This window comes from Pseudorca crassidens, chromosome 8 (assembly GCF_039906515.1).
Source record: "Pseudorca crassidens isolate mPseCra1 chromosome 8, mPseCra1.hap1, whole genome shotgun sequence".
NCBI lineage: Eukaryota > Metazoa > Chordata > Mammalia > Artiodactyla > Delphinidae > Pseudorca > Pseudorca crassidens.
Window position 1 is genome coordinate 104,612,796 of NC_090303.1, and position 22,641 is coordinate 104,635,436.

At 40.7% G+C, this 22,641-nt stretch overlaps 1 protein-coding gene and 1 long non-coding RNA gene across 9 annotated transcripts in view; one reads left to right on the forward strand and one right to left on the reverse strand.

The window, feature by feature from the left end:
- Window positions 1–22,641, forward strand: part of RBM33 (RNA binding motif protein 33) — a 117,018-nt gene that overhangs the window by 26,895 nt on the left and 67,482 nt on the right. For 6 of the 8 annotated variants that reach the window (XM_067747569.1, XM_067747570.1, XM_067747573.1 and 3 more), the window contains exons 6-8: window positions 1,256–1,372; window positions 13,429–13,600; window positions 18,986–19,194. In XM_067747569.1, the coding sequence (XP_067603670.1) occupies window positions 1,256–1,372; window positions 13,429–13,600; window positions 18,986–19,194 (498 nt within the window). The remainder of the gene's footprint in view (window positions 1–1,255; window positions 1,373–13,428; window positions 13,601–18,985; window positions 19,195–22,641) is intronic. The other 2 variants (XM_067747572.1, XM_067747576.1) reach the window with 1 other exon arrangement.
- On the reverse strand, window positions 12,190–21,381 carry LOC137229509 (uncharacterized). The gene is made up of 2 exons (XR_010945728.1): window positions 21,084–21,381; window positions 12,190–17,352 (listed from the first exon to the last, which is right to left on the reverse strand). It is a non-coding gene; the product is annotated as an uncharacterized lncRNA (long non-coding RNA).

A 22,641-nucleotide genomic window follows, 5' to 3' on the forward strand; every position in this document is an offset into this window, starting at 1 on the left:
GAGAGTGAATTGGGATTTGATGTAAAAACTTGTATTCTTGTATTAGGAAGAGATGTATATTATTTATTATTCAACAGAATATGAGAACACTGTCAGATGATTTATACTTTTGAGCACAACCAGATTTACTTAGTGCCTTTAAAGTTAACATAGATTGAGATTTCATAAGACATTGTTCTGTAAGAACAATTTCAGATTGGTAATTTATGTAATGGATAGCAGATTTTTGTTTCCCAGTGAGAGTTCAGTGGTGTAGACTATTCTCCATTGTATGTTGGCTGACAATTTTGATTAGCATCGTATGGCCTTATTTGAAATCCGACAGTTCTGCTCTCAGTGAATCATGGGTAGTGATAGTTGCTCTTTTAGGTAGGATGGTAACAGTTTCTTTGGGGAAGTAAAATGCAGTGTGTTTGGACAGTCTTGCGAGACGGTTGTGGGGACTAAGGTGGTCTGTCACCTTGGGTACAGCTGCTGTTCTTTGTAGAGAGACTGTTGGATTCTGTGCAGTAGGGCTGTGCAGGTCCCGCAGCTGGTCCGCTCTTCCTTCCTGCCTATTGTTCACTTGAGCTGGTGGCCAGGGGCACTGGGGAGTTCAGCTCCCCTGGAGGGGTCAGATCTTGTTACTTGTAGTGATACCTGTAGGAGCCCTTCTTTCCTTGCAATTGTTGTTTCTAGCCAGCTTGCCTGCTTCCTTCCCTATGCCCTCAAGAGATGCCTGCCTGCTGCCATGCCCTTACATTTCATGCAAACCTGGAATCATCCTTCTGATTCAAGGGAGCGGCTGATGGAGAAACTAATTCTAACATGTAATTTTAATACAGCTCCTGAGTTGAATTGAATTGCCCGTACTTTTGTTGTCTTCTGTTGCTATAAAAACGGTTCGAATTGGGCATGATTCCAGCCCCCGTACTGCTGCTGAGCTGCTCTGTGCAAGCACATACACACTTTCTTTTTAAGATTACATTTCCTTAGTGTTGGATTTGAAGAAGAGCTACTTGTCAGGGCCCTTGGAGGTTGAAGCAGGGTCCGTATCACTCCCTGCAGCGATTGGGTTGGCATACTGCTCTCTTGCGCCCATGAACACTCAGGGGAGGCCCCATTCTGGTTTTGTGCTTAGTGCTTTTCTGCTCAGTCTGATAATTGCCATAGTAAAATTTGCTAACATAACTAAGCATGAGTCATGAAGGTGAAAAGTGCTTAAAAACCCCAAAGCTATATGAGAAAACCTTACTTTCTCTTTAATGGCTGTTAGGATGAAGAATACTTGCAGGCTTGTGGGCAACAAGGGATGAAAGAGCAGGAAGACTGTGTTGCTGAAGAGGAATTAGATGAGATTACTGATTCCCAGGTTGCTCCTGAAACTGAAGAGGTATTTGTTCATCTTTTAAAAAGAGTCCAAAAGTTTGCTGGAGTTTTTTTTTTCTTCCAGATTTAAAATGAGCATCTTTTTAATATTAGCGAAAAGTTGATACATCTCTTCTTTGAAGTATGAGTGTAGTTAAAAAAAAAGAACAAAAACAAAACCCTGAGCTCTCTAGAATCTTTGGACAGTGAGTTCTGGTTAGCTGTGGCTTCCAGATAGCTGTTTGCCCTTTGAGTGTTAAGATTTTTTTTTTTTTTTTTTTTGCGGTACGCGGGCCTCTCGCTGCTGTGGCCTCTCCCGCCGCAGAGCACAGGCTCCGGACGCACAGGCTTAGCGGCCATGGCTCACGGGCCCAGCCGCTCCGCGGCATGTGGGATCTTCCCGGACAGGGGCACGAACCCGCGTCCCCTGCAACGGCAGGCAGGCAGGCGGACTCTCAGCCAATGCGCCACCAGGGAAGCCCCTAAGAATGTTTTAAATGTTTTATGGGAGTGTGGGTAGAAGTGTTTTGAAATGCGCAGTATATGTTAGTGCTCTGAAAGGAGCTGTAATTATTTCAAATTAGTTAACGTTAGTTAATTTTGACCATTATTCAAAAAATACTGCAGAGTTCCCTGGATCTAGGTGCTGTGTTAGGTATTGAAGAAATAAGGATGATTGAGAAGCTTGGTTCTTGTGCTCAAGGTAATTGCAGCCTCATAAAAGGGAGAGAAGACGTGGGCAAATTCCAGTGATGTAAACATAGAAGTAAACCTCCTAGAAGAGAGGCTCAGGTACATGCTTTAGCAGCTCACACAGGGGGCCTCTCTGGTCGGGTGTGTGTCTTGAGGATGGATTGGGGAACCGGGGTGGGATGTGTTGAGGCTTTATGGAAGAGGTAGCCTGTGAAGTAGGTCTGGAAAAATAGATGTCATTGGATGAATAGAGGTGTGCTCTGAGATGGAGGCTTATAGATTCTGTTTTCCAACCTTAGAACTTGTCCCATGGGTCAAGCATGTGAGCCACAAAATCATTCTATAGTCTTAGAACTTGTGGGTTAAAATTTTTTTTTTCCTTAATAATGTTTTTTCTCAGTTATTTTCCTTAATACTTTCCCCTCTTTTTCCCACGAGATCATGAAAAGCGGTGTTTCACGGGCTTAGGTCGTTTCCTTCAGGTCTTACACCAGTGCTTTAGAAACTCGGCCTACAGAACGTTCACCCTTATCTGTTCCCTAATACAGTGCTACGGCAGAGCGTATGATCACGTACAGACACCTTCTGGGACACCCTTGCTTCTCCCCAACGAGCTAAATTTGACTTCTCTTTTTGTGCTTTCTCTCTGTCTCTCTTGCATTTGAACTAATTTGAAACTTAGAGAAAAGGTAGAATAGTAGAGCGCTCCTTTTTCCCAGATTCTTCAATTGTAGGCAAATACATTCAGCCCAAGGAACCAAGACAAAGCTAAAGAAGACGTTAAGTAAGAAATGGTTCTCCTACTGGTGACTGCTCTGTTCTGAGTGATGAGCCACCGAACCGAGGTTCAGGGAGACCAGATTTAAGCGGGTCGTGTTTAGCACCACGTTCCGCCCAGTGCAAAGCCAGTACGAGCCTAGATTAGGTCAGACCTGTGAAAGGGTGTTTTGGCAAAAGATCTCTGAGAGAGAAATCTAAGAAGCTGTCAAGGCGTTGGGGGGGACAGACGGAAGTGGCTGTGGAGGTCATTCTGGGGGTGAGTAGTTGAAAGGGAAACCTGGGAATCCAGCGCCCATTAATTAGTTCATTTCCTCTTCATTAGTTTGTAGTATTTTGTAGTTGGAAAATTAATTCCATTGTGTTTTTTTTCCGCCCAGTAATTTATTCTTTCAGCATTTTAGGTAATGCTTCTCCTTACTCGGATAATGTATTGTGTTTGTAGCATATTTTAGAGTGAGAAAAGGTTTTGTAGATTTTAAGCTTTAAATGATCTCTGGAGATATAAACTATTTTATTGTAAAGCAGTTAAAGAATAAGAATGCTGGTAGGTGTTATGCTGTTGCTTGGGTGCCTTCGGGAACTGATAAGGTATGACTTGTAGATCTAGATGTTTCCGACTTTGGTTCCTGAACTGTATTCATTAAAATATTGAAGCAAAAGTGGATTATTATTTAAAAAAATGGTAATCTTACCTTCCATTTTCAGTGTCTTCTGAACAGAGAGATTGAGGGAGAGAGTTATCTTTGAAGGAGCATGAATGATCAGACCCAGCCCTCAAGTAAATGAACTCATAACATGTATGAGTTAATATAACAATATCTCAGACATACTTAATATAACAATATCTCAGACATACTTAGGAAGGCTTAGTCATCGGGGGAAAAGTTAGATACCTTTCTTGTACCTTATGCCAATATTGATCTCAGATTAATTCATACCAAACTTTACATGTATTAGAAGAAAATGTTTTAATGTTTTAATAATGGTGTGTTAGCCTTAGGCTTACCTGCAAAACAGAAAACTTACCAAATAGTACAAGTTTATTTCTCATGATGTCAAAAAATTCCAGAAGGCATTTCAGATCTGGTATTGGCCTCACAAGGTAATCAGGTACCCAGGCTTCTTCCAGATTTCCATGGTACAACTCCAGGCCTGCTGGTCTTACCATGGTCCACATCCAAGCAGTGGATTGCAGGAAGACTGAATGAGACCATGCCCACCCTTTGAAGACATGTCCCAGAGTTCTCAAACAACACTGTGTAAACATCTCATGAGTTACGTCTTAGTTACGTGGCTGTACCTCACAGCAAAGGAGACTGGTGAATATAGTGTTTTATTAGGTGACAGCATATTCAGTTAAAGCTGAGATTTTCATGATTAAGGACATGATAGAGAATGAGTAAAAATGAGTACCAAGTTGTCTTGGTTTCACTACTCTGCTACTCTTGGTATTGGGCCTTTTTAAGCCGTAAAGGAAAAGAATGATTTGATCATACAGAAATACCCCAAAACACTATAAACAAGTTTAGAAAGTCATAGAGAAATACCCCAAAACACTATAAACAAGTTTAGACAGTATGAGGAAATATTTACACATGAGCCTAAGAATTAGTATATGTAGTAAAGTTAATATGTTTGATATGGAAGAGTTAATATATTCAGTATGTTCCGTATATACAGATGAGCACTCCTGTAGAAAGAAGGGCAAATAATGTGAGAAAGTAATCCAAAAATAACATAAGCAAATGATCACTAAGTATATAAAATATATTCAATAAAATAAAAATTATAACAGCTGAGAATTCTAACCTGTCTTAATATTGGGAAAAATCAAAATTATTGGTCAGGTATTTTTTATTCTGTTGGGGGGATTATTTTGGAAATATTGACTGCCAGAAGAATTTTCCACAATTCTGTCATGTCTCTGCATGTTCGGGGGAGCAAAGCACCTCCTTTGTTCCCGACAGTCTTTTCAAGGATGTTTTTGTAGCAGCATCTAGGAAAGACGTATCTTTCTCTGGAGTAGGGGGCAGCCATGCCTTCTGCTCATTATAACAGTTCCCTAAACTCAGTGCCCCTCCTGTAATACAGCTACCTTTGCACAGGGTCACCTGGCCCTCTTCGTCAGATGGCCCAATGGGAATTGGGGCTTAGGGAGCTGGACCCAAATGCTACTGCTATTGTTAAGAGTAATAAATTGTCCTAGTCTGTGGCTGAGAGTCTCGTGCCTTTTCACAGCCTCCATGAAACAGTGGCAGGCTACGTTATTAACTTGCAAGAAGAGTAAAATTGCAGACCCTACACTGTCCGTGACAGTATCAAAAGCCTGAAAGTCCTTTGGCTCAATAATTCCACTTTGATGAAGTTATCCAAGAGTTAATCTAAGATGGGTTGTTCAAGGATACATGCAGTGGGTATTTGTTTGCAGCGTTGAAAATAAGTGGAACCAATGTAAATAGATTTTTCTAAAAGGTTGAATAAATGATGGTCAGGGGACTGCAGGTTGCCAAAGGATGCCCTTGCTCTCTTGGACATGGAAAGAGGCTCGTGATGCGTTAAGTGAAAAGAGCAAGCTAACAGATTTCCTCCCCTTAGGTTCCTCCATAGCTTTGCATGTTTAAATGTGTGTGTGTGACTCTCAAACACATGTTTGGATGGATAAAGACAAATGGTGATAGTGATCACCTCTGGATGGTGGGATTATTTTATACTTTCTGTGTCAAATATTTTAAAATGTTTTTGCCACGAATAAAATAACTTTTGTGAACAGGGAAATACAGAGAGGTTAAAATTTGACCCTTGGTGATTTGGAGGGGAAAGAAGTAGAATGCGTTTGTTTAACTCCTGTGATTTCCAGTTGCTCCTAACTCACTTAAAACATCTTAATGCTTGTTTTCTATGTGACTCTTTTTATAGAGAAGAAAGTAAACTCTCATCCAGATTACATAGTTTATACCATCTGTTAAGAGGTATATTATCTGCTTTTTCTTTTAAGCTGTATGTTCCATAATTTAATTTTATATCTAGTATTTAAAAATATTTTTGAAAAGTCACTCACACATTTTCCTTATCCTCTGTCCTTGATTGTTGGTTTGTTTATTGCCTTGTTTTTGTTGCTTGTTTTTGTACTGACTGAAAATTCTTTGTATTGCTCTTTGCTCTCAGGACTTAATAGTCCTTCTTGGAGGCAGGTGTTGTGCTGGTCTTTTCTCCTGGCAACAGATGTTTTGGGCTTGTTTTCTTCCTCATAGTGGAATCGCTGAATGTCAGTCAAAGAGATCATTATTGAGAACTTGAATGCACGGTACTGTTGTGGGTGCTGGGAGGTATTATTTCAGTACCTTTTGGTAGGCTTTGCTTTTGGAGGGCTGTCCTCCCATCCTTTTTAGTAGTATAAATAAATTATATAGTCCTCAGGGAAGAGCAGCAGTTTTATTTTGCCGCATACACCTGTGTTTTGGTGTCTTCCTAGTTTTTTGACCCATTTTCTTAAATTAACTGTCTGCAGCGTGTTGATGAACCAAACCTTTGCACTCCACCTTGCGTTGCAGTGCTCATGGCTCTGGGTTGCTTAAGACGGAGGTGGAAGGCACATTGCAGTTTTTCAGATGACTTCTTTCTAGGAGTTATGTTTAAGTACACATTAGAATCTGAATTATGGAACTAAAAAGTAATTTCAGTTGAAAGGTCTATTTTCAGTGGCTCCTCTTATTTAACTAATGTTCTTCCTTGGTTAATACAAAGGAATCACTGTACTCGAAACAAATTAGAAAGACCTAATTAGGAAGACTAACTCTCAAGCCTTTCTGATTATACAGCCACTTCAGTGTCAGTGATGCTTTTGTCTTCAAACATGGTTAAAAAGGTTTTGGCTTGTATAGAGGAACAAGTGAGAAGTTTAAAAATATCTTTGCACTAGTTAAATTTGAAACTTTTAAAATTGTGATAACATTTACATTCAGTGATAGGCATAGATCTGAGGTATACGTTCAGTGTTTTGATACATCCAAGTTACTATCCTTCTGTTGGTGAGAAACAGTTCATCACCCCAGAAAATTCCCCCTTGTTTCTTTCTAGTCTGTCCTGACTCCTCTCAGAGGCAAGCCGTGTTCTTACTTCTGTTGACTTAAATTAGTCTTTCCTAGTCTCTCCTTTGCATACATTTATGCAATCAGTTTGTGATGATGTAATGCTGTGTGCCTAGCTTCTTCTGCTCACCGTAATGTTTTTGAGTTTCATCCAAGTGGTTGTGTATGTCAGTAGTCAGCAGTTCATTCCATTTTATGGATATACCTTATTTGTGTTCTGATAATAGATATTTGGGTTGTTTCCAGTTTTGTTTTTGTTATTATGAATAACTCAAAGCTTATCTTACACATCGTTTTGTGAATGTAATTTTTCGTTTCCCTTGGCATTAACTAGGAGTGGAATTACTGAGGCAGGGTAGCAGTGTGTTTAATGCTATAAGAAGCAGCCGAATGGTTTTCCAAAGTGTTTGTACCGTTTATACTCCCACCAGTCATGTGTGAGAGTCTCAGTTCTCCCATTAGTTTATCTAGTTTTTGTACCATTATTTGTTGTAAAGGCTTTCCCATTGAGTTGCCTTAGTGCTTATGTTGAGAATCAATTGACCACTTAAGTTTAGGTCTCTTTCTGGAATCTCTTTTTTGTTCTATTGCCAATACTACACTATCTTGATTACTGTGGCATGAAATCAGGAAGTGTAATTCACCAGTTTTGTTCCCTTTTCAAGATTGTTTTGGCTATTCTCAGTCCTTTGAATTTTGCATATAAATTCTGTAATTCACTTGTCAGTATCTATTAAAAATCTGTTTGGGATTTTTATGAAAATTACATTGTATCTTTAGATCATATTCGGGGAAAACTAACATCGTAATAACCATGTTGCCTGTTGATAAACAGTTTAATTCTTCCTACTAGTTTTTTTATTTCTTTCTTTTGCTGCGATCTCCAGTGCTGTGTAGAATAGAAACATTGAGGGCACTGTTCTTCATAGTAGGTGTAAAATATTCAATATTTCATCAAGTAAGTAATATAAGCTACTTGGAGGTTTTTCAGTCAAATTGAAGTTCTTTTCTATGTCTAGTTTACTGAGATATTTTTTTTTTAAATCAGAAATGAGTGTTGAATTTTGTCAATGCTTTTTCTGCATCTGTTGAGATAATCTTGTGACTTTTATCCCCCGTTTTATTAATGTGAATTAAATTGGCTTTAAAAGCTATTAACTATATTCCCAAATTAATTTCCATTTTGCAGGTTTTTCTATTAATGTCCTCTTTCCATTAATGTCCTCTTTCTATTCTGGGATCCAGTCCAGGGCACCACATTGTTGTCTTGTCTCCTCTGGTCTGTAATAGTTTGTTGGTCTTCCCTGAGTTTCACGACCATGACAGTCTAAAGAAGTACTGGCCAGGTGTCCTGTGGAATGTCTCCCAACCTGGGCTCGTCTGATGTTTTTCTCATGATTATACTGGGGTTATGGGTTTTTGGAAAGAATACCATGGAGGTTAGGTGTCCTCATTCCATCATACCACTGGGTACAGGACCTCCCTGGCAATGTCAGCCTTGATTATGTGGTGAGGTGGCCTTTGCCAGTTAAAGATAGTAATTCTGTAAAGTTACTATCTTTTACTTTCTCTGCTCTCTTCTTTGGAAGCAAGTAACTAAGTCTAGTCTGCACCCAAGGCGAGGGAGAGGAGGGACTTAAGGTCCACTCCTGGAGGAGGGGAGAGTATGTACATATATTTGGAATTCTTCTCGAAGTAAGATTTGTTAAATTGATTTTTGAATGTTAAATCAACCTTATGCTTCCGGCTAAACCTCACTTGGTCGTGACGAATTTTCCTTTTATTTTTTGCTGGATTCCATGTGCTTTTATTTTCTTAAGGACTTTTGTATCTGTATTCACGAAGGAGGTTGGTCTGTAATTTTCTTCTCTTGTAATTTTTGCACAATTTAATTGCTCAGTCTTTCCAGCTTGTAAATTTTAACTGTTGGTAGAAATAGATACTTTTTGTATATCATGATATAGTAAAGAAGTATCCTCTGTCAAATATTTTGTAAGCACTAAAAACTTTTGGGAAGTTTTTTAAAGCAGTGTTCTCTATAGTTGTTTTCTATTGGGTTGGCCAAAAAGTTCCGTCAGTTTTTAAAGTAAAAATAAAAGACACATTTTTCATGTTCATCAAGAACTTTATTGAACAACACATTCACCCTTTTGTTCCACTACTTTCTGCCAAGAACTGCAAATAACTGTACCAGGTGCCCTTTACAATCTTCCAGGGAATTGAAATGTTTTCCATTAAGAGAAGTTTGTAAATGGAAATCCGAAGATGCAATGTCTGGTGAATACGACAGATGAATTAGAACTTCCCAGCCAAGCTGTAACAGTTTTTGCCTGGTCATCAAAGAAACATGAGGTCTTGTGTTACCCTGATGGAAGATTATGTGTTTTCTGTTGACTAATTCCGGATGCTTTTCGTCGAGTGCTGCTTTCAGTTGGTCTAATTGGGAGCAGTACTTGTCGGAATTAATTGTTCGGTTTTCCGGAAGGAACTCATAATGGAGGACTCCATTCCAATCCCACCATATACACAACGTCACCTTCTCTGGATGAAGACTGGCCTTGGCGTGGTTGGTGGTGGTTCATTTCGCTTGCCCCACGATTTCTTCCATTCCACATTATTGTACAGTATCCACTATTCGTCGCCCGTCACAATTTGTTTTAAAATGGAACGTTTTCATTGCAGTTAAGTAGAGAATTGCATGCAGAAATAGGTCAGGAAGGTGTTTTTGCTTAACTTAAACAAGCTGGTGCAAATGATTTTCAGCACTCGTTTGGATATTTTGTGTATGTCGGCTGTCTCCCACTTGGTATAACGTTGATTGTTCTCAATTAATGTCTTGATTTGATCGCTGTCAACTTCATCTGGGCTACCCGACCCTGGAGCGTGGTCAACGGAGAAATCTCCAGCACGAAGCTTTGCAAACCACTTTTGACACGTTCAGTCAGTCACAGCACCTTCTCCATACACTGCACAACTGCACAAATCATGTTTTGCATTTCAGTTGCGTTTTTGCCTTTCTTGAAATAATAAAGCATAATATGCCAAAAATGTTGCTTTTTGTCTTCCATCTTCAGTATTAAAATGGCTACACAAAAATTCAACAGTTTTGATACTTTTTTTTTTTTATGCATGCTGATATGACAGCTGTCACAATACAGTCTAACAAAATTGCTTTGAATGAAGTTAGAGACAACTACGTGCTCCTGGAGCCACCTTACAGGAAAAACCAAACGAACTTTTTGGCCCACCCAGTATATATGATAAGACTTTAGTGGACTTGGCTATTTTTAAAGAACTTTCATGATGGTTTTCATATGCACCCTCTGTTAAGCATTACAACTACATGTTTCAGGTTTTCAGGATAATTAAATAGCTAAAGATCAAACCTCCAAATATTTCTGGCAGGGTCTATAACGAAATCAGAGATGTACATACGTATTTAAATTCTTACAAAATACAGTCTTAGGCTAATTAAATTATTATATTGTTATCCAGCACCACCCTTCAGTGGAATTTTAGTTGTGAATGGAATATTGTGAATATGTATGAATATTCCATTCATAAGTATCTCTCTGCAGAGAAAGTCAGCATTTTGGCAGGTAGGTTAGTTAGTTAATTCTGTAAGCACATAGGCAAAGGAGATGCCCAGTATTTAGAGTAAGAGGTAGTGACCAGTGGCTGAAGGAGCGAGTCTAGCTTAGTGAATGTTGCCAGGTGGCCTGCACTTGAGGCAACTGAGACCAGGCAGTGTTTCAGTTTTAGCTCAGGGCTTGTATAATCCTTGATGTAGTTCATAGCTGAAGTGGACCCTGCGACTTGGACCAGAAGTTTGCATTCTAGGACATTCCATCTCTCAAAAAGCTACCTTGTGCCATCCTTTTTGTAGTCAGGCCCTCCCTCCATTCCTAATCACTGGTAACCAGTGCAGTTTTGTTTCTTGGAGAGTGTCATGTATGTGGAATTGTCGCAGAGTATCACCTTTTGAGTGATAAACCTTTTGACTTCTCTCAATCAGCATGATGCCTTTGTGATTGCACCCCAGTTGTTGTATCAGTAGTTCATTCCTTTTTATGGCCGAAAGAGCGTTCCATGGTTTGGATGCACCATAGTTCGTATATCCATTCACTATTGTTTCTGTTTTCGGTGATCCAAAAGAGAACTGTAAACATTTTCCTGTAGGTTTTTACATGAAATGACTATTGTAATAGAATCTTTGCTTTATTGGTAGTGATTTCCTTTCCTCCTCTGTGGCCTTGCTACTTAAAGTGTGTTCTGTGGACCTGCACGTTGGCTTCACTTGGGAGCTTCTTGGAAATACAGAATGTCAGACCCCACCCTGGACCTGCGGAATCAGAATCTGCATCTTAGCAGGATTCCCAGTGATCGGTATAAACCTTAAATTTGAGAAGCACTGCTCTGGAGCATTAATGGCGGTGGAGAAGAGTATTTTGTAAGTGAGTTGACGTTTGCTCAGTTTGAACGTAGTGCAGCACAAACATAGCTGGGTCCATCTCGCACGTCACTCATTCTTGGTTTCAGATATTGAGTAAGACAGAAGTAATCGTATTAAACCAACAAAATGCCAACATTTTGGTACTTTAAAATTCTATAGTGGAGGGGCTTCCCTGGTGGTGCAGTGGTTAAGAATCAGCCTGCCATTGCAGGGGACACGGGTTTGAGCCCTGGTCCGGGAAGATCCCACATGCTGTGGAGCAACTAATCCCGTGTGCCACAACTACTGAGCTCGTGTGCCGCAACTACTGAAGCCCACGTGCCTACAGCCTGTGCTTGGCAACAAGAGAAGCCACTGCAATGAGAAGCCCGCGCACTGCAACAAAGAGAGTAGCCCCCACTTGCTGCAACTAGAGAAAGCCTGCACACAGCAACGAAGACCCAGCGCAGCCAAAAATTAATTAATTAATTAATGAAAAAAAATTCTATAATGGACTTCCCTGGTGATGCAGTGGTTAAGAATCTGCCTGCCCATGCAGGGGACACAGGTTCGATCCCTGGTCCAGGAAGATCCCACGTGCCGCAGAGCAACTAAGTCTGTGCGCCACAACTGTGTTCTAGAGCCCGCAAGCCACAACTACTGAAGCCCCCACGCCTAGAGCCCGTGCTTCACAACAAGAGAGGCCACCGCAATGAGAAGCCTGCGCACCGCAACCAAGAGTAGCCCCCGCCCGCCGCAACTAGAGAAAGCCCGTGCGCAGCAACAAAGACCCAACACAGCCAAAAATAAATAAGTAAAATAAATTAAAAAAAAAAGAAATGGACTAAAATTAAAAACAAAAAATTCTATAGTATGCTGAGTATCAGAATACTGAAAAGTGGTTTTGCAATCATTAGGCTAAAAGTTACAGTTTACATTCATTATTTTATTTTCAGGCATTTGTTTCTCTACTTTAGGGTTTATAGCAATGAGTGTGTGCATTTTTTACACAGAAAATGTTGGGGAAAGAATCCAAAATGATTGTATCTTTTTTTTCTTGCACACTTTCTAATGAAGTAGTTTGTATTTGTTTCTGTTAAGAGTAAAGGACCTGTAAGAATTATGAATGATGAGACTAAAGGAGTAGTTTCTGGGTCTTTTTTTTTTTTTTCAAGTTTACCAAAAGTCTAAGTGAACCTAACGGTCAGAGGGTACCTACCTTATTGCCTAACAGTAGGGCACTAAGATGCAACATGAGGTGAAAGTGATTAGTGTCAAAAGGAACATGAGTTATGCAGAAAGAATTGATGAAGAAATTACTTTTAGTTTGGGACCAGATTGGGCAGAATTTTTATAGGAATCCTAATGTAATGAAATATAAGATAAAAACTGGTTTTAGTGTGATGTGAATGAAGAAAAAAAATAGTTTTATGGTTAATAATCTGAGCCAGAGGTGGTAATGAGCGAACACTAGGCAGTGGAACGAAGTAGAAAGGGGTGAGAAATGTTACAGGAAAGATTATGGAGGCTGAAAAAAACCAGATCAACCCAACAGCAGACTTGGAGCGCTTGCCTGGCATTGAAAGTCAAAGTAGATGGGGTCAGGAATTACAGGAAATGTGGAGCCTGTTTAATGGGAAGGAGTGTGCTGTCATCTAATGTGAGTTACAGGGTGGGTTATATGCTAATAAGCTCATGGAACACTAGTGTTAATTTAATTAATATATTGAACTTTGTTTAGCTCTGAATTAGACTCCAGGCCAGCAGGGATTTTTGGAATTCATGTTTGCTCTCTTAGAAGTATAAGTAGTAACAATGTGTAAGACTTTGTTTATTAACCAGGAGTAGGAATTTGAATTTTTTCTAACATTGTTAATTTTTAATGTTTGAGATTTTGTCTCCTGGGATCAGTTTAATGTTTCGCATGGCTTTACAAATAGGACATTTTGCAGTATTTTTACATCTTAAATATAAAGAGCTTTTATGTGTGCATACACATATGTGTATACATACCATTATTCAATATTTAATTCAAAAGAATACGAACTCACTTTCCCTCCTCTTGTTTTTTGTATGTCTGCAATGTAGGGAGGCATGGAAACTTTGGAGCTGCAGAAGGACATGAAAGAGGAGTCAGATGAAGAAGAGGATGATGATGAAGAATCTGGACGATTACGTTTCAAAACTGAAAGGAAAGAAGGAACAATTATTAGGCTCTCAGATGTAACTAGAGAGAGAAGGAACATTCCAGAAACTTTGGGTAACGTTTTTTGCCTGTCTCCCATCCTTCACTCCCATTTCAACTTCCTCCATAGTACTGTTATGATTAACGAAACAGATAAAAAAAAGTTGCCTTTATAGAGTATTATGCATGGCATTTACAGGGTGGATGGTCGTTGTGAGTTGAGAGCTGAGTTACGGTGCTGTACAGGTCAGTCTATAAACATGACTTGTCTTCTGGATTAAAACATGTTTGAATAAAATATTTGATTGTTTTTTTTAATAGTTTTTCTTTTGGAGTCTGTGGCTGCTCTCATGCATACTGTGCGGTTCCTGGCTGCTCTGGGAAGGTGGTGTGGGGTGGTACGGGGTCATTTTACCCTTCCCGAGACTGTCCAGGTTGCCAGGGCTAATTCTGGGCCAGACTGTTTTTATTTTGTACCTTTTAGTGTTATTATAACCATCTCTTTTTGCTGCTGTTGTTCTGTGTGTCATTCCTCTCAGTGTTTAATGAGACAAGATGACTTGTTTGTAGCACAGTCAGTTGAACATCATTCCTGTTACAGACCTACTGCAGGCTGTTGCTAATCAGCAGAGCCTTTTCCAGTATTGACCCCCGCCCCCTCTTGTCTGTGGCTCTGTCTAGTGCCCATTACAAAGAATAAAGCAGTGGTTCTCACATTTGAGCGGCAGAATCACCCAGAAGACGTGTTAAAACACATATTTCTGGATGCACTCTCAGCTGTTCTGATTCGGTAGCTTTAGGGTGGGGCCCAGGGAAGTTGCGTTTCTGGTGCGTTCCCGGGTAATGCCGTTCCTGCTGCTCTGGGACCCATACTTTGAGAGCCACTGGGATATTGTCCCGTACTCCAAGGAGGAGGGTAGGAGGGTGGAAGGATGGAAGGACAGAGGGTTGTTGTTCTTGTTCTCTGGTCTTGGTCAAAGTAAAAGTCAAGAAACTAACCATTAGTTACTACCTTTATTACTTCATAAAAGTGTTATTTGTAACCGTTTTCAGTCGAAACCCTGAGCATGTGTCTTTAAGTGGCCGATAGGAATTCTCTGTCAGGGCACTAAGCTCACAAGATGCCAAAGTTAACAGTAGTGAGCCAGTCTTACCATGTTCCTTTACTGAGTAAGGTTTGTGGAAAGGTTGACCTAGAGACTTAGTGTTCTCCATTTCTTCTCCCTCCAGTTTCCTCCTTCTACCTTTTGGCCCAGGATTTCCCTAGACTGTTCTTAAGTTATGGTATGAAGTTGCCGGTTAGTCTGAACCAGTACACCACAGGTTTCTAAGAAAGCAGAGCTGAGAAGTTGGGCTTGGGTAAAAGGAGATGAATCAAAGGTCTTAAAACGGGGATGAAAAGACTGAAAGTATCCGTCAGCAGGAGTAATTGGTAACATTACAGAGCAAGCTTATTGGAATAGATAGACATCTCAATCTTGGGCTGGGATAAGATGAACAAAGGAAAGATGGCGCCCCTGGCTGAACACCAGAGGGCAATGGGCAGCGGCTTATTAGGGAAGGAGGGTGGCATGTGGGGCGGGTGGTGGTGGTGAATCATCCCTTTTCTGCTTCTGTGTAGCTGGCCTGTGGCTTTGTTACGTAAGTTGGGGAACATATGTGTCAAATCTTAATAATTGGGATAGCTACACGTTCTAAGGATGTGAAATCACTTCACAGACACCGTCAGGAATGGTGGCCTTCCCTCTCTGCAGCCAGCTCCTATGGGCCCTGGTGCATTTCATGGGTCACCCTCCCCGCATCCTCAGCGCCCTTGCTTCTCCCGTCCCCTGGTCCTCAGCTATGGTCTTCTCATCTCTTTTCACTTTACCTTGACCCAAGCACTGACGTGTTCTGAAATGTCCTGCTTGCCTGTGTTCATAATTTGTACTTGTTTCATTCCTGCATCTCTTTCTTTTCAGGATCTTTGCCTCATTTCATTCTTTTCAGGGTCATTTGTACTTCCTTAACTGAAAAGAATTTGTGTCGAATCTTTTTTTTTTTTTTTTCCTTTTTTTCTTTTTAGGGCATTTCTCAGTTGCTATAGTCATGTCATCCTGAGACAGGAGGGTGGAAGGTGGGTAGTGATGGGCAGGTTGGCCCTTTACATACGGGCAGAGAGGGCCTGGGGTTCTTAGAGGCAGAGTATCTGAAGCATAAACAGTTTGACCATTTACCATTTTTTTAAACGTTAAGAAAAAAGGCTTTAAATGTATTTGTGCAGAATGTGATTCTTTGGCTAGATAATAGGGCAAGTAAAAATGATACTTAAAAGTATCTTTCTCTGTTCCCTATTTGTAAGCCCTAACTTAAGAAAGCTTAGTGTTTGAAAACATGAGTTTTCTAATACCTGAAAAGTTAGGATTATTTCCAGTACAAAAACGATTTTTCTGTTCATTTTAGAGATTGGTTTCCTAAAGCAGTGAGCTCCCTTATTTCCTTAAGACCCCTCCCCCCAACAAAAGGTTAATTTTATATAGAAGAAGAATATTCAGTGAGAAAGAGAAGCTACTACAGTATTTGGTATACTAGAAATTCACATAAATTTGTACTCATCACTTTGTATACTCCTGGTGATAGAAATACCAGTTTCAGGTTCTGTATACAGATGCTTGCACTTATCTGATTGTATAAAGCTGCTTACCTACTCTTTGTAATGGAATTGAAATACCTTGCTACCGGAGTATATATGTCGTCTCATATGATATGTGTTTCTTGACAAATGGTGTCTTTTAACATTCTGAATACAAATAAAAACAATCATTTTGTGATATCATTGATTAATGTTAAGAACACTCCACTCTAAAAAGAATGAAATGATGGTCTGGCATCCCCCATTTCTGACCCTTCCATCTGCATGTGGACTAGTGAGTTCTTTTCAAAATCTGGAAGGGCATTTGGTCACTTTTAGTCTTCTTTACATTCAAATATATGATGTCATCCTTAAATATGAAGAACACTAATTCATATTTATGACAGTCTTGACCATTGTAGAGCCTGATTCACAGTTGTTGATCTGTATTTTGAATTACAGATTGGATTAGATATGGAATTTTGGGCTTTTACCTGAGTTACGATCTTAAGTAGTGAGCTTTTATCCTCAACCAGGATTCTGGGAATTAAATACCTTAGAGAAAATGTGACTGTTTCTCAGTTTTCCCAAGGATGGTACAAAACTACGTACTTAGGAAATACATTCATTCATTACGTAAAAAGGACCCCATTGGGTAAAAGGGCTTAATTCTCTCACAGAATGCAGTTGGGAAGGGTTTCTAGCACATGCATGTGTAAGGGAAAGATTTATTTTGAATGGAAATGTCAAAAGCCATCTCTAAAACGTGGGTGTCATTGACCAGTTACCCTGAAGTGTCAGCACAGCAGTTCAGAGCTGCCAGTTCTTTTGCCCTAGGAGGTGGACCTCAGATTCTCGTTGGAAGCAGTACAAGCAATAAATGAAAAACTATGTTCACTTTAGTGAGGCTTTGACAGTTCTTTCTGTATGAGGAGGCGCTAGATTTTGCCGTGTCCTCAGTTCCACTGGCACATGTAATATGTTAAACCATGTTTTACTGCTTTAACCTGAAGACCGTTGTTGTTATGCCCACATAAAGTCCTTGAAGTAATGTCCTCGGCTAATTTTGCTTAAGGCAAAGGATCTTCGGGAAAAATATTTTCATCTAGTAATAAACAGTTTAAGGTCACCTAGTACCAGCAATAGGATACTGCCTTCAGTTTACACGATGGTCCTTGTATTTGCAAGATTTTCACAAATTTCTTGATTCAGTTACCTGTTTAAAAAAGAGAAAAACTCAGACTGTCATTTGTTTTTATTTTGCCAAGTAAACTGTTTTATAGATATTCATTATGTATTAGTTCAACTATTATGAAATTATTTATATGTAAATATGTTTTTCTTAAGCACATTTTAGAAAGGGACAACACTGTAAAACCTTGTTACATTGAGCTATATCTCTTTACTTTGTAATATGGACATAGTTCAGAAAACACTTAAAGGGAAATTAACATTTCAGTTGAAGTTACAAATGTAATTTTCATCCTGTCATATTTTGGTGACCTTTTGTGACAGCTTGTCTCAATTGGAGGAAAGCATTTTTACTTGCTGATTAAAGATGTCATTTGAAACCATTTTATTACTGGGGATAGTGAAATTAATCTTGACACTTAGAACCACTAGCAAAATAATTGCTGATTCACTGCATAAAATGTGTATGTGAACCAATCATGTAGTCAAGATGAGAATAAAAGTGTGTGCTTGTTAAGAAGAGATTAAATTTTCTTTTGTATGGAGTCAAAGATTCATTTGAAAGGGAGGGGAATACCATAGAAACAATTTCAAGAAAATGAAATGTGGCTTAGAGGTTTTGGAAGAGTTTGGAGATGATTATGGAATCCAAGGTAGGAGATAAACTGGTAATATTTAAAATTTACCCTTCACTGTGGAAGAGGGCATAACAATCCTTCTTAGTAGAATTCAGTGAAATCTTTAGAAGGTATTCATTTATTAATGGAGGATATATTTATCATAACTTAGATAATATTTTAAAATAAAGGAACCATATTTGAATAAGTTAGCATTTTTCTTCTAGGAATTCAGAATAATGTGCCAACTGAAGTTTCTTAGGGCCAGAGCCTATATGTTTCTTGTATCCCTAAAGCATTGGTCAGAGAGGTGAGCAGCCCCTACTGGGTGTCCCAGGAATATCTGCATTAATGAGTTTTTTTCTTTTCTGGCTTTGCTCTCGTTTGCTGTAGCTTCCCTATCAGACTGCATGGATATAAGCCTTTCTTCACAGAGTAAAGTTGTTATTTAAAAAAACATAAACCTGAAAATCTGAAATGACAGTATTAAATAAGTTTCCATTTTTTATGAAATTAACTTAAGTATTTGACTCGAGAGTGATTTTATTAGTTCTGCTTTTAAAGCAGAACAATCAGGAATTAGTCATTTTTGAGTCTCTGTGTCACTGTGTATTAACTAATACTTGTCCTGGTTCCGCTTAGAAGAGTGTCCTGGTTTAAGACTGGGGGAGCCAGGTCTTGACCAGCGTCATCCGCCATCACTGCAAGATGCCTAGCAGATTAAGGGCGGTGGTTGGGTTGAACTTCAGCTCCTTCTTTTTAGCTTCCCTCAGCACAAATGAAAACACTTCAAAATTTACAGGCGATCCTTGTATTTTATTACAAGGGAAAGGCATGTCTTCCATTTAACTGGTCTCACTCATGGGGCCTGAGTGTCTCTGTGATTGTATCCTACTTGATGCTGCTAGTTGAGTTGTTCGTAGTGGGTGAAGCACTTGCTGTTCCTAAGTTTCATTGTCATGTAGTTCTTTCCTGTTTTTCCCTATAAATCTGATTTAGGCTATTCGAAGGTATCTAACACATATGCATCTTTTCAAATAGAGCTTTCAGCAGAAGCCAAAGCTGCGTTGCTTGAATTCGAAGAAAGGGAGCGACAGCATAAACAGGGCCGCTACGGCTCGAGGCGGGGAGGAAGGAGAGGAGGTTCGTCCATGTGTCGTGGAGTGGGAGACCAGAGGAGAGAGAACAGTGAGAGGGGAAGAGCCAAGGATCACAGGCCCGCCCTGCTGCCCACACAGCCACCTGTGGTGGTAAGTTGTGTAGTTTCATTGTGGGAGCTTTTGCAATTTCAGATGAAAATACGCTTTTGTGTGGGTATCATATTTTGCATTTATCTTAGTCTGAAATTAAAATTGAGTAAAAGGCATAATGGCTCAAGTTTCTTTGTAATCTATAGTATGATTTCATGTATGGTCACACACATTCAGTCCTCTAGTATTCAGGTAGTGCAAACTAATTCTCTGCACATTACTGATAAAGAGAGAGGCGATAAGGAGACCTGGTGTCCTCCCGTGGCCGAACCACAGGGGAGCCTTGCTTTTACCTTCTGCTTGTGGAGACGTGCTGCTCCTACGAGCACCATTCTGAAAATACTGGACGTCTTACATCTAGAATCTGGCAGTAATGGCGTATTTTATAAAATATTTTTTCTTATACACTGCTTACCGTAGGTTTTTCCTTAAATGTAGCAGTTTCTCTTACAAGTAACTATCATATCCTATCCATAAAAATGGAGATTGTCATATCCATAAAAAGTTTTCATAATTTAGGAAGAAATCAAGTACTTGTAATTTCAGCTTCATTTGAATTTCCTCTATTTCAAAGATGAGACATCTCAGGAATAAAGACAGGAATTGTAGTGATTTGTTGTTGTTGTTCCTTCAGTTAGCTGCAGGATCTTACAGCTTTTTCCTTCAGAAGTCAGTCTTCAAGGACAGATTCATTTAATATAAATAGGTGTCCACACTGTCTACCCTCCTACATTATTACCTGAGTTTAGGGGGAAAACCACACTTTGCCTCCGTGTACAAATGTTATGTTTTAGGAGGCATTCATTTGTGAAATAACAAAGTAGAAAAGATGACTTACTGTTTTTTTGTTTTGTTTTATTATTATTACTTTTAATTAATTTTTATTGGAGTATGGTTGCTTTACAGTGTTGTGTTAGCCTCCACTGCACAACAGAATGACTCAGCCGTACACATACAGATATCCCCTCCCTTTTGGACTTCCCTCCCATTTAGGTTACCACAGTGCATTAGGTAGAGTTCCCTGTGCTGTACGGTGCGTTCCCGTCAGTTGTCTATTTTATACATAGTATCAATAATGTAAATGTGTCAGTCCCAGTCTCCCAGTCCCTCCCACCCCACTCCTTTCCCCCTTGGTATCCATACATTTGTCCTCTAAGGATGACTTAACTGTTTTAGCATGAGAATTCTAATTTTGATCTACAGGGAAGAGAGGTAGGTGGGTTGATTACAGCATAAAGAGGTTGATGATATTAATAACTGCTGTCTGCTCATACAACTGTTCTTAAGCTTCTCTGATAGCGAGAAGACTGGCCCTTCAGTTTTTTCTTTTTCTTCTCCATCCCATCTCCTTGCCCCCAACCTCCACTTGCCGTGTACTAAACAGCCAACTCCGTTATTTTGGCCTCCTGGAGGGGAACCAGCCACACAGGAGACCAGTTTTTGCCTAATTGTGTCTCCATGATCCTGGAAAAGTAACAGAACTCCCTGTTTTCTTATCTACATAGAGGAAGTATGCGCCCATATGTGCCTCCTTCAGAGAGGCTCAACTGCGAGATCTGTGAGTGCTTTAAAAACGTTGCCCAAGTGTCAGTTGACCTGAGTCCCTCCCGACAGTGATGCCATATCTGTGGAATTCTGTAGATGCTATAGGGCTCCCAGTGAGCTGGGACTGAACCCACTCCTGGAGCTTTGGCATGTATGCTCTATGCTCATCTTCGCTAGTCAGTGGTGCTTTAAAGCTGCAGTTTACTGAAACGGCCACAACTGTCTGAAATGGCCTTAACCTCGCTCACACTTGGGTCCCCCCTTGATCCTGGCCACTCCCCACCCCAGAGCTGTCTCTTTGACTCTTCACCCTCAGAGTTCTGGAAAGAATAACCTTTGCTCACCGTCTTTGCTTGTGTCCATTTTCTCGGTCCGTCCCTTGCTGCCTGGACTTCGTGCCTTTCCCTCTCCCGGATGTGCTTCCAGAATCGCCACCTGACGTTTGCAGTCCGTCCTGTTGGGCTGCACTCTGGGACCTTGGGCATCACCCACGAGCTCCTCTTTCTTGAGCCTTTCTTATTTTGAGTGTCTGAGCTTGGGGTGTACTCTCTTCTCTTCCAGCAGGGCCCCTTCTGTCTCTCCTGTTCCTCTGGCTGCGTTGTTCTCAGGCCTCTTTTTAGTCAGAGCTCTCAGTCAGCAGCATTGACCTTCCTGCCATCTGCTGTCTCCACACGAGTCTGGGTCTGTAGCCCTAGCCTCTTGCCAGCTCAGTTTCTTCATTTCCTAGCTGCCCTGGGCCTCTCTGCATGGGTGTCGCCCAGGCCCTAAATTCCCCTTGTTTAAAACACACGATTTCCTTAAAAATCCTTCATGCTCTTGAGTGAATGGCCCTGCACTGTGCTCATTCCCAGTTCTGTTCAGATTTAGCTTAGCTGTCCCTCTGTCAGCGTGCTCTCCGTGTGGATTCAGTGGTGAATGAGATAGAGAAGACTCCCGCACCATGTGCAAATGTGCACATTACAGATGTCATGAGTCAGAGGAGGGAACAGACTGGTTTCTGGGAGCATATGTATGTATCCACGGATTTAAGCCGTTTCCAGAATCTTTAGAGAAGTCCTCCCTGAGGAAGGGTAGGTTAGACAGGGTCATGTACACTTTGGTTTCAAAATTCTCATTGTTCCGTTGAAATGTCTTCTTCCTGCTGCTCTTGTTCAGACCGCGGCCGTTTCTTCCATTCAGCTCCCACCGTAGCCTGTTAAATGGTCTGTCTTGTTCCATCCTCTTTCCCCTCGTCCATCTCACACACTGTTAGTCATCGTCGTCATGCATGCTGTGACAACTGAGAAGCCTCCGTAATTTGGCGTCATCCCGGGGAAAACAGCTCATTATACGAGACACTTTGGTCGGTAGTAGCCTGCTGCCTCTACTGCTGCGTGTGGCCAGTTTGGTTAGCGGCTACAAGCAGGACTTGTGGAATCAGATTCTCTGCTCTTCTGCTTACCAGCCACTTGATCTTGTAAAAGGAGAGTCCTAACAGCGGCCCACTGCATAGGGTGGTTGGGAGTGAGTCAGTTACGCCACATACTGACCTTTGAGTAGGTGTTTAAAACACAAGAGCCCGGTGCTCTGCAGCTGTTGCTGTGGGTGGTGGTTTCCTGCTCTCCAGCGAGTCTTCCATGAAACAGCCTGAGATCCGTGACCACCTTGAGGGTGTATTTTCCCACCTTCGCATCCTCCGGTCTTCAGATGTGGCTGTAGCCACACTGGTCTCCCCCTCGTGTACCCAGTAGGCATGTGTTTCTGCCTCTGCTGCTCTCTGGTGATTCTGTTCCTCTCCTGGCATGGCACGTCTCCTTCCCCTCCTTCCTGGTTCAGATGCCGTCTTCTCAGGAGCTTCCCCCCACTCCTTTCAGGGAGCCCTTTGTCCTTTTCTGCAGCCTGGTTTCTAGCAGGGTTGTTTGT